At 36.9% G+C, this 12,549-nt stretch overlaps 2 protein-coding genes across 5 annotated transcripts in view; one reads left to right on the top strand and one right to left on the bottom strand.

Moving 5' to 3' along the window:
• BSND (barttin CLCNK type accessory subunit beta) overlaps positions 1-12,549 on the bottom strand; it is a 288,658-nt gene that overhangs the window by 210,229 nt on the left and 65,880 nt on the right. The window lies entirely within an intron of this gene.
• Positions 1-12,549, top strand: part of USP24 (ubiquitin specific peptidase 24) — a 64,070-nt gene that overhangs the window by 1,718 nt on the left and 49,803 nt on the right. For all 4 annotated transcript variants that reach the window (XM_069861841.1, XM_069861839.1, XM_069861838.1 and 1 more), the window contains exons 2-3: positions 10,539-10,704; positions 11,688-11,755. In XM_069861841.1, the coding sequence (XP_069717942.1) occupies positions 10,539-10,704; positions 11,688-11,755 (234 nt within the window). The remainder of the gene's footprint in view (positions 1-10,538; positions 10,705-11,687; positions 11,756-12,549) is intronic.

The following is a 12,549-nucleotide window of genomic DNA, read 5'->3' as shown; positions in this document are numbered from 1 at the left end:
CAGAAGGGAAGCAAAAACATTTCAACAAATGACTGCAATAAGCAGGCATTTCAGAAGGGGTGAAATATCTTGCTTACATGAAACATAAATTCAGGCCTCAATTTAGTCAACTCATTTAGATTCATTTTGCATATGAGTATCTGTCAACCCCCGCATGTCTATGCAGAATAGTATTTTTTTTTAATAGAAGAGTTATATCTGTATAAATCTTAAAGTTGTTGCCTGTGCTGGTTTGTCTAATATTGTGGTACAACCTAGCAGCTTTTGGCATATTTTATGAGAGAAGGAAAAATGATACATGAACAGTTCATGGGTTTTCTTACTCTTCAGATGTAATATAGAACTACATTTAATAAACTACAGCTATTATTTAGGTGGTTCTTCAGTAAGTAGTTTTCCATTCAACACTAGATTATGGCATATGAAGCTGTACAAAATGCCACTGCACAAATAGATGTAATATGCATTCTAGTAATTTACATTATATTGAAACATATTGTACTTTATGCTATCTTGTTGTAATTCAGTTTTTCTTCCTCTCGGTATCAAGTCTTTCTAACAATCTAAGAGTGTGGATTCCTCCTTCTTATCCTAATACCAGTTTTAACTTCTGTTTAGGGGAGGGGTAGAGGCATGTTAGATTTTCCATTTAATTTTTGGATTTTATGTATCAGCAATGCACTAGAACATATAAACCAAAAGAGCACAATTATTAGAAGTTTTCCCCTAAATAAAATTTTCCAGTCTAGTAATCTTCCTCATAAGCATAAGTTAGGATTAGATATTTTTAATTTAAAAATAACAAGAGAGCTTTAGTCATTCTCCAGGACACGTGTGTAACAGATCTGTACTTTGTATTTACATTCTTTTTATTTGGCTTACATACCATGTGTATAAGAATAGATTTATGAATTATTAAATACTTTACATTTTCTCTAATCAGTAATGAATCCATTCTATTTGCATACACTTATTTGATTTCTGTTACATAATGTTAAGAGTCTGTTCTGTTCAGTAAGCATGTTGATCAAAGAAAGCCCAGTCTGTTGGTGTTCTTTGATAATAGCATAGCCATCAAATATATATCGTACTAGTAAAAGCGTGCTTTCTTTAGATAAGCTGGTAAAACCAGTGTGAATCCTTGTTCAGTGGTCCAGACTGCTGGTCCTCAGTGGTGTCTGAAAGTGTCATAGAAGCTTGAATTTGGAATAACTGGCCCAGAAGCAAGACAGCTGCTATGATCTAGCCCAGCATGCACTCTGTGCTTTCTGTCATACTTGAGATGACGACGTACATAAATTCATTTTCATGAGGACTAAAATTCCAGTTTTGGCAGGCTGGTGCTTTCCAACGGGCATAGAGTTGATTCAGTTATAAGTTAATAGCTATGGTGCCTCTGACAGTGATGCTGTTAGAATGACAATGGTTAACTCATGAAAAGACAAAAGCTGGCAAACTTGGAAATACAAAGAGAGATTCTCATTCATTTATGCAGTTTTCTTGAAAAGTCAGGAAGTTCAGCGTTAGGTTTACAGTTGGTTTGCAGTTTTGTCCTGTGTAGTGCCAAACCACTTTGATAGGCCAAGGTCACGTGGTTTTACAAGAGGTAACTTTACCTGTTTGATGTAACATCTGTGTTTATGTCAGTCAGCTGAAGGAAATCTGGTGTGTGCATTTTGGCAAGAATCTGGGATTTCCGTGGTTATTCCTTAGGCAACATACAGATTTTTATGTGATTCTTTGCTGTGTTGGCGGGGGGTGGAACGATGGTGTACCTTTTCATATGTTTGACAGGTAAGCTGTTCTGTAATTTAAGGTAAGACTGTAAATGAATGTGGTGACAGTGTCTGTCTGCATGTCCGTCAGTTGCCATGAGTGCCATGTGCTGACTTTCGTGGGTTGGGAAGGAATGGGATGGAGAAGAGCTGGCAAAATGCACGTGGGGATTGTGAGAAGAGAGCTTAAAATTGTGGGAAGGGATAGGAACCAACTTAGACTAAAATTATTTAACATAGAACAACTATTTGTTTAACTTCTACTAAAATAATCTTGATTTGTTTTTAAACAGCTTCAGAGAGCCATTACTATGACCTTTTGGGTAAATTGTTATTAACGGATTGTATTACCTTCTGGCTATTTCTGTCTCCTTCAGCACTGTGTTCTTTTGGTTTTTTTGGGGTTGTTTTTCTTTTTTGGAGTTGAACTGAATCACAGGCTCATATGCACCCGATTTTACTAGTACGGTTTATAATAGAACTTGTCCAAGATTGTTTTTGAGGTGCTGTTTGATTTCAAGAGAAGAGGATTTTGTAAAAGAAACAGGCCAGTGACTGTAGTGAGTAACACTGCCAGGAACATTCTCACGAGTCATGCTGCAGAGCTGTTGTGTTCAAATCCCCTATCCCTCCTCAGTATTAGAGCTCTGTACTGAAAGCAGTTCTGCCACAGATGCGCTGCATCACGGTGGGTGTGTAACTCAACCTCTGTTTTAGCTTTTAGTGCGTAAAATGAGGATAATGGTGTGTGCTTTATTAGGAGTAGCAGGGACTAGGCTTGTGAGGTTCCTTGATCCTTGAAGGAGCTGTATTTATTTAAAGATAAAAAAGATATTTAGCCTTCAAGGAAATGAGGTGGATTTCACACTACGATTTTATAAATTTAAAGTCAGTCTCCTGTCTTATGAGTAGTGTTGAGCTTTGCAAAAGTGAGTATTTCTGCCGTTCTCATGTGGAATTTTTACAGTGTTGCTTGTGTAGGAATTGGCCTTGTAAAACAATTAAGCAATCAAATGAAGCTTTGTGGTGGATTCTGGCATTGAGTCCCTGGCTAGATGCCACCAGAATGTCAAGTGGAATTAGTATTTTAGCACTCCTGTTTTTCAGCATCACTGTTTTCAAAAATTAGTGGCCTTGGTATAGAACCTCTTTTTAGATTCTGGTTATGTTAATGCTTTCTTGGATTTTGAAAGAAAACACCCTGGGTCTCATTCTTGTTATAATACAGACTGAGTGAGATGCTATGTGAAGTGAGGGAAAATAGGGGTAATACCTAACAATAATAGGAGGGGTGCGGTTGTTTAATTTTAAATATAAGATTTGTTTTGAATAACTTAGAAACTTGTTATCATGTATTGTGATGGTTAGAGTAATCTTTGGATTGAGATGAGCACTTTATAATTACTGAATTGTCAGTGAAGGTGATGCCCGTGGGGTCAGTGGAGGTAGGACACAGCTCTGAAGGGCCAACTTTTCATCTGGGCAGGAAGTGTCTTTGGTGTAATGTTCTCTGGAGGCATTTTCTGGTCATCTTCCCAGTTTACATTGCTATTCTATGGCAGCTGTTTAATAAGGAAGTGAAATACTGAGGAAGAATGAGAATAAAAACAAATTAGCTAGTGTTAGAAGTTAATTCCAGCAAATCATTTGGATTGCTTTTGGATTAGGGAACAGTAGCTCTTTGTATGAGAAGGGCAAAGATGGAAAGAAACTGCCTGTTTCTTTTGTAAGCTCTTACTTTGAAAATACCCATCTATTTGCGCTGTCATAGGAATAATGTATGGTATGTATGCTTCAGTTATGCTTCGTGGGCCAAATTAAATTAAATTTAAGAAAGCAAATGTGCTCAATGTTTCTTGCCACTTGATCTTTCTGCTCGCTGCTTGACAGCAGTTGTGACTTCCCTTGTTCTGATACTGCCCAGAGAGGTCTTGAGAGGCACTTAAAGGTGTTATTTTTTTAATTAATTAATCACAATTTTGTAATTATACATTGTAGAACTTGGTTTCAAACTCACTGTCAGCTGCTTTGTCAATTCTAGTTTCTGTCTCGCAATATGTCAGTATGTATGCATAGAGCAGAAGTACAGATGAGTGTTTAGCAGTGTAAACGAATTAATTCTCCCTTCCAGAGCTGCACCTTTGATCGCTAAAATGTTATAATAAATACTTTAGTGTTTCTGTAGCACTTCTCTATTAATAGCGAAGGTCGGTAAAACTATTGGCTTAATTTTAAGTATGGAAATGCTAAGTGTTTGTGGTTCATTGTTCTGTTGTGTTAGAGCACGGTGTTTATTTGATACCATGCAAAGTTATTTTGAATTACTTGGAAATAAGCATGGGGGTTTGTGCTTATGAAAACTTGAGGGTTGGGAGGAATAATGGTATCGACTCAGCCTGGTTGTTTGTAGTTGTGCTAATGGAGTAAGTTTTTTAAATATGCCCACAGAAAATACTGAAAACGTGCAAGATAATTATGTTTTCCTTGGTTCCTTATGAACTGGCATTCTTAACAGTGCTTTCCATGACCTCTCCCTTGCCTACAACTAGTTATCAAACTTGAAAATGGGTTGCCAAAAGTGTTTTTAACCGATCTGTCTGCCTCAGAGTTCACTGAATACTGTGGTAATAGAGGTATAAAAGGACAAAGATATTCCCCCATTTTTTAAGTTAAGTGGATCTTTTGGGTCAAATGTGATTTTTTTTTTTTTTTTTTTTACAGTGTCTTGATTATTTTATTTTGCTGTAATGCTTAGTACTGTGTTTATCTCTGAAAAGCTAGGCAAATACGCTGGGGAATACTACTTAGTAACATTGCACCATTGCCCTGGAAATCAGGGAGACCAGTACAAGCAATGGTTTTAAAAAATCCTATTGAATGTCTAGCCTTGCTGATTGTTTTAAAAATTTTTTTCTTATTCTTTTTTTTTTTTCCAAACTGTTATAATCCCTTACAACTGGTAAGAAGGGATTAGTCAGCCCTTGATAGTGCACTTGGTACTACTCTCAGCTAAGGTCAGTGCCCAAAACTTTCTGTGAGAACATTGACTAAATAAATCAGAATTTTCTTTGGATGTCTTTATGGTGAGGTGAGAGTCCAAATCGGCTGCAGTTAGGTGGAGTCTGCAGCATAGGATATATTTTCCTTTAATGATAGACTGATATAATTCTGGTATATTAACATGCTGAAATACTAATATTTTTCTCATTACAGGATTACATCTGCTTGTGTAAAGTAACGCATACTAAAAATTTGAACTAAAGAGCTTAATTTTTATGAAAAAAAACGAAACGTCCATATATCTCCCCACTGAGCTTACTTTCTTTAAGCAGATTATAAATAACAAAAAGCTTTCTGATCTATTGCTGTACTCAGAATTTTTACATACAGGTATTTTCCTGGGGATTAAAATGCAGAGAAAGATACTGTATCTGTTTAGGACTTAAAACAGTTAAAATGTTACTATAATTCGTAAATAAATAGCTGTTCACCAGTAAACCATATAGGAAATCGCAGTGAGGTTTCTCAGTGCCATATAAGAAACAACGTGGAAATTCCATATATGACACCATTTTCTGAGGCTTACTAATATTGTTGTAATCATAAAAGGATAGCAAGTTTGCTCTTAGCAGTGTGAGTTGAATGAGTTTATTCTTATGGCAAGAACAGGCAACTGAAATACTCCTTCAATTTTATTCCCACAGCTGCCACTTAACATATGTACAAAGAGGTTCTTTAAGCTCCTGGAGCACCAGTTTTTTAAAAGCAAGTAGGTTATAGGTATGAAAGCGTAACTTTTATTTTTTTAACATTCAGTACCTCATGCTTATTGTGTTCAAGTGCAAGGTGGTAGCTTTGATTTATTTGAAAGCCTTGAAATTCTCACCCCTGTAATTCAGTTCTAGGTGACAGAATATCTTCTTTTTAGGAGTTAATTAAAAGAAAAGAGAATTGACATCCAGGCGTGAAAGTAAAAGCTGCTTTAATCAGTAGCCTGACAGGTAGAGGGACTGTCAAGTCATGACTCCAGGATTCATAGCTTCTTCCAGAAATCGTTGGATATAATAGATGAGAGAGCAGAGAAATGCTCTGTCTGGTTTTATGGGTATTTGATGAATGTCTCTTACCTTGCCACCACCTAAGCATCTTGCAGTACTTTGCAAGCACAAGTGATGCTGTGTTAGCATGGGCAAGTGTCCCTGTTGACACCTTACAGCTGGGGAAGCTGAAGTATTGAAAAACTGATTTCTGCATTATTGCTTTTAGTATACATCTGTGATAAAAACCAAAAGGTGGACCTAGAATTTTTGTCTTCTAATTCTGACTCAAAGCATTTTTTTCATTACTGCTTTTCGAAGCAATTAAATTTGGTCCTGTTTGTGGGTTCACAGTAACAAAATACAATTTCTTTTTGGTTTTTTTGGTTTTGTTTTAAACAATGCAGGGAAGCAGCCAAAATCTGTTTTCTTGGATATAAAATGGCAGTCGTTTTGTGAAAATCATTTATTAGAGAGGAATGAGGATGAAGGGAGCTGCTTGATCTGCTGGTATCTGAGAAAGTCTTATCCAGTTGCTTGTTGAAAGAAACATGACTTAGAGGTTCTGTTTCATAAGTTATACAAGATTCAGGAGCACATAATGTGACAAGCCTGGTAGTAATAAATTCTCTTGTTAGCTTTCTATCAAAATCAAATTAACAAATTCACATGATAATTTGACTGTAATTTCATTACTAAGACTGCCAATTAGCATTAAAATACTTTCTTAAACTCCTTGTTTTATGCAACGTGACTGGTGTGGTAAACATCGGTGGCTTTGGTTAAACACTGTTTGATGAGTTAATTAGCTGAAAACTGCGGGAATACATTTTGAAGCTTTAAACTGTGACCTTTTGGCAATTAAAGTGAATTTATATTTTTTGTGTGTGTGTGAGGTCTAATCTCTTCTCTGTGTTAGTCTTCCATGGCAAGTTTTATACTAGAGACTTACACAATGCTTTATTGATCAGATATTTAACAATTTTTGTTTGTTCAACCTTGCAAACAACTCTGGGAGGTGCCAGGTCCCCAGACTGAGAATCTTGGGTCAGTGCTTGAGACTGTTCCTGTGGGAATATTTCTCTTGGGAGCTTGTGTATGTGTGTTTGGACATAAATGTCTGTATTTTCACACCTTGAAAATAAGCCAAAAGAGTCAATTAATGCTGTTAGAATGGGGTGATCCTCAGAGCTTTTGTGAAATAAAGTATGTGTCAGAAGGCATGGAAAATTGTTAAAGGTTTGCTGGCAAATGTTTTTTTGTTTAGGATTTCAGCTGCAGAAGGGCATGGGATATGCACCACCGTTTCCTATCTCAGAAAACAGTTGACTCGTGCAGATATTTAAAAGTTTTTCTCTGGATGACCAGTTGGCTACCAGGAATAGTTTCTTTGCTTTTTACTGTTCTGCTGTTGGAGAATGTATCTACAAATCCTTAGCATGTCAGCTGCCAGTCCTGTATTAAATCTGTTCAGCCAGAATTGCATAGTCCTGATTTAGGTCATCACCAACTGGTAGACCCCATTCTTAAGTCGTCTGCTTCAGGGGAGGGAGCTTCTATATTTTTTTTTTTAAAAAAAAAATGTAATTTCTCAGGAAAAAAAATGCCCAAAAAGCCACTTTTTGGGAGGCTGACATGGCCTTGTGTACCGTTTACTTTCGCGTATAGCATACTCTTTAAAGCTTTTATTTCACCTGTGGGAGCTGGGTCAGTAGAGTCTGTACCTACAATTCCTAGCTCCTAGCTACAAAGTGTTAATTGTGGCTGCTTATTCAGAGCTGTGTTGTGTTGCAGTTGTGAATGTCAACAGAGCAAGGAAGATCTTCAGCCTGTTGGTTAGTGAGCCACCTTAACATTGTGCAAGAGCTGAGCTGAAGTTGCGTCTTGCTACAGTAGCTGCCAGCTGCAGTTAAGACATCCCTCACTTTAAGGAGCAGTACAGACATAGATTTAAAAGTTGGGTGGTAAATAGTTTGGGGGATTTTCTTGTGTAGAATGATGCTAATTATGAAAGAGCAGCAATACATCTTTAAAGAGACTATTACTCATCCTAGATATATTGTAAGAAATACGACTCTGCAGCAATATATACTGAACATAGCAGTAATCTCTAAAAAATGCAGGGTATTAAATTTGCTAATGGCTTGAAGGGGAATTTGAGTTTTAAACTACCAGGGTGTTTATTTGAGGCTATTACAGGTTTCACAGCAGCTGTGAAGCTACTTTTATGTGATGTGTCCTAAAATTAATTAATAATTTAAGTTGATACTTTCTGGGCAGGGTTTTAGTAGCAGAAAATTGACCTATGGCCTCTAATTAGTGGAACGTGCCAAAGATGTGCTTCTTCAGTGCAAATAGTTTTATTTGTTACTAGGACAATATTTCCAGTACCGCAACTTTTGTTAGTTCTTGTGTGAAAAGCTGTTTTCGTACTGCATTTTTGGTAGGCTCTGGCAATGAGCCAGCCGTACCCTTACTGCAATTTATTATAATGCCCTTATTTGTGAGACCTGAGTGAACAGTGAAGAATGATTATTTCATTCTCTCCTTCTGAATTTCCATATTACTGACAGTGGCAACCACTTGTGTGGAAAGAGGTAAATAAAAAAATAACATTGCTTAGATGCAGATGGGGGCAAAACAACAGGTGGAGTTTTTCAGTAACAGTTGAAGGTCTCCACTATTAGGCTATACCTCTTAAACTAGGGTTAGCACTGCATATTTTTATTTAATGCGGATGCTTTCATCTGGGGAATGGAGCAACTGTAGCTTAGTTACTGTAATAATTTATTGAAAAGTTGCTTTGCTTTGCTGCAAGCCTAGGCTGAACTGAAATTGCTGAACACCTAGCAACTGTGTGTTCATTATACTCAGTCTACCTTTATTAGACTAATCGTTGTATCCCATGCTGTTACTATATGGCCTTTCTTTATAACTGCATGTTTATTTTCTACAGGAAATTGGTTTATGTTCTGGATCGGTGTCCTTTACAAAAGCTGCAAACTTAGCTGCTTTTTGTTTAATTAGCAATACAGAGCATTTCCTAGAAAAATCATGCTTTTAAATACTTTCAATGTCTTTTCATTTAGACCTTTAGGTTCTTCAAAATGTGAAGTACTTAAAAGGGCATGATTTGCTAGATGTGAATTAGACCAGACTTCCACTGCACAGTACTGGATCAGGCAAATACAGTTAGAGAAATTGATATTCAGGTCCTCCCATAATGACAGACATAGGATGAAGTATTTAGCAGAGGTCCAGAAGAAGTTGGCACCTTACTTCCCAAACGCTGACATGTGAGATTTTTTTCTGAGCTCTATTTTGTGTTGTATTCCTATAAATTTTACTGCTGCTCTCCAGAACCTGTTATGAAGTCCAATCACTGTGTGCTGTCGTCACCTGCACCAGTAAACTTTTAAGGATAAGCACTGTACAATTGCCGTTTCCTTGGCTTAATATTTTTGAATAATTGTGAAAGTAAAAATGACACATTTACTTTTTAATAAGAGTGTCTAATCCTGCAAATAGCAAATGCAGTGAGAGAGCCGGAAGCACATTTGTCTGTGTACATTGATTTAATTCTTTGTATGCTATGTCCTCCTGTGTTCAATTCTTTCCTTTGGTTTATTCCATTTTATTTGTTAGGTTCATTTCGTAACAATCTTTTTTTTCTTTTACTCTTGAACATGTTTCCTGCTTGTCCTTCCTCCCTACGTGTCCCTGGCTTCCCTCTCAGGGGATCTTGTTACCATCACTGCGCTTGTGTTTTCCTCTGTCTCTGACAGTTGCTCCTGGGTACTGCAAGGCCAGATCTAGACATTCTGTCCTTTCTTCTGCTTGAGTTGTCTGCTCTTGTGAAGGCAGAGAAAGGCGTCCATGTGAACTCTCTGGCACATTGGGTAGCTAATGTCTGTGTGAGGTTAAAAAATAAACAAAAGAAAATAAATGGATAACTTGTCTACTTTTTCATTTGGCACTGAGGCAGTTACCTCATATGGCACTTCACAAAGAACTTCACAAACTCTGCGTTCTGCCTGTACACAGAAATAGCTGCTGTTTGGTGGCACTAGCAAGTAAAGTGTGAAGTTAGCTGCAGGCTTCTGCTTGCTTTATCCCTGTTTTAGAATGTTTTCCGGTACCTCGTTTTGACTTTAGGAGAAAGATAATTGTAGTTTCCTTGTTGGACAACTATTTGAGATGTAATTTTTTTCTTTGGATAATTAGCTAGTAAAAAAAAAAAATAATGCTGGTGTACTAGATTAGTCTTTTTTGTTTCTTAATGTGAAGGGGTGAGAAGGTGATGAAATTGGCCTCTCTTAAAATAAACTATTCCCTTTTCCACAGCAGTTGTTGAACAGAGGATTAATATACAGATCTAAGGGTTTGTACCTTAGAGTCTTAGGGGGTTGGAAGTACTTATCACTTGGCTTTAGGATCTGATATGCTGAGGAACAAGATTTGCCACTTTAATAGGCAATTAGTGAGCAATTAGTCATGTAAACATAGTAGTTATCACCTACATGAAATACATAAAGGTATGTAATCCCTTCAATTCAAATTGATGTATTAAATTCCGCTGTGAAAAACAGAAGCGGCCTCAGGGTTGTTGAGAATTTGACGTGGTTATTATAAGTACAGCTGTTTTTTATGAAGCTGCTACATTCTTTGTAGTGTCTAGGAGAGAGAAATAAAAATTGTTTCACTTGAACTTCCTTTTTATTTACAGAAAAATGATGAAAATGGGAATTGCTCTGGTGAAGGTATTGAGTTTCCAACAACGAACTTGTATGAACTGGAGAGCAGGGTTTTAACAGATCATTGGTCCATACCCTATAAGCGGGAAGAGTCTCTAGGCAAGTGCCTAATTGCATCCACCTACCTAGCAAGACTAGGTAAGTTCTCCTTCTACTTGTATGAAGATCATCTGTTCAAATGATTTCATAGACTGGGCAGTTATAACTTTCGTATTAATCTTCTAGTAGTTTACTTAGCAACCTGCAGAATGATCACATCTCTGTGAAAGTGGTTAACAGTGAACCATTCTACGCAATGCTGAAAAAAAGTGTGATTTTTTTTTTTTCTGAAGTTATTTGTTTACTTTAGCTTTTTTTTTTTAAAAAAAAAAGAGTGGAGCACATGTTTCTTTATGTTCTAATGATTGTAGGAATTACTGCTTTCAGAGCTGAATTACTGACCTTTTTTTTTTCTCCATTGTGCTGGTTATTTTCGTTTCGTAAAAACAAGCTGTCATCTAAACGTGTGCTGTACCACGCTTGTGTAACTGGTTGTTTTTCCCTAGCAAAATGCTTATACTGCATTAGACCTGAGTTTGAATTTTCTGTATTCAGTACTTTGGCTGGGGTTGAGCGTTATGGAGGCATCATGCCCAACAATTGGTATATAGTGAGAGTGCAAGATAGTTCTTCCCTCATGCCTGATGTCAGACTAAAGGGATGTTACAGCCTGTTGGAAGAATGGAGTGTTCAAAGGTGGTTCTCATTTTTTCCTTTGTTCCTAACGTGTGTTAAGAACGTGTTCTTAGATTTGGGTTTGGGTGGAGGCTGGGAAGCATCAGAAATTATCTGAAGTTAGTGTAAGTTATATACTGTGAAGGAAGAAATACTTACGGTGCTAATAATGCCTGAAGAGATTGTAGAAGGTGGAACATTGGGAAACTTTCTATTTCTAAAAGGCAGGTTCTCTTGACTCAATTTTTTGTAACTGAAAATCATGCTAATTATGAATGATTAGGAGCACACTTGCTACTGTTGGCTTAGGTCGAAGTTCCCAAAAATTTACAATGAGCTCTCTGGGGTAATCTTAAAAAGTATTTTTTTTAAAATAGATTAAAAAAAGCACTTTCCTTTCTGCAAAGGTCTTTCTGATTCTGATGAGAATTGCAAGAGATTTATGGACAGATGCATGCCTGAAGCATTTAAAAAGGTAAGTAGGTACAGTAGACCAATACAGTGTTTCTTTGTGTTGTTTATGGTGGAGATAGTGTTTTGTAATCCAATCCTCAGAAACTATAGAGAAACTAGAGAGTGTGTTCTTAAATTAAAGTCATACTCAGGTTAGTTTCCTAAATTAAACTTGTACACAGACTTAGGTTAAAAATCATAGAAAGTCCTAGTTCTGCAACTCTAGTCAATTCTGATATATAGCTTTTCTAACCCACCCCCCCACCCCCCTTTTTTTAACTTCTTAAATGAAGAGCTCTACAGTAAGTAGTGGAGCCTAAAGACCCTTGGATGTAGCCATTCATGGCAAATTCAGAATCAAATTTCCTTTATTCTTTCTGCCTCTTTGATCGCGAAGTTCTTTCTTGCCTCTTTGCATGATCTGTGTAGAATTTGCCTTTCCCTTTAGTGCTTAATGCCAAACGTGCCTCTCTGGCTGTTCCTCTCCTGGTTATTGTGAGTTTTCTCTACACAGCTCCACAAACCAATTTACTTCCCACTATTCTATCCAGTTTGGATGCTGCCTAAGTTTCTTGACCAGTTTTTAACCATGTGTATAATAACATGTATACACACCTTTTAAAATGTTGCTCAGTCCTAGTCTTAAAATACTGAGAATATAAGTATGTTTAAGGAAGACAGACATTTAAAGGAAAAGCTAGCAGAAATTAAGTGAAGTTTGCAGTTGGAAGCTTTGTGTCCGTTATGAACAACACATTAGACCAGATTTACAGAACATGTTTCAGTAGGTGGAAGAGCAGTATTAAATACTTCTCT

This window comes from Phaenicophaeus curvirostris, chromosome 8 (assembly GCF_032191515.1).
Source record: "Phaenicophaeus curvirostris isolate KB17595 chromosome 8, BPBGC_Pcur_1.0, whole genome shotgun sequence".
Lineage (NCBI taxonomy): Eukaryota > Metazoa > Chordata > Aves > Cuculiformes > Cuculidae > Phaenicophaeus > Phaenicophaeus curvirostris.
The sequence above is the reverse complement of the archived record's forward strand: the minus strand, read 5'-3'. Positions and strand labels throughout refer to the sequence as shown.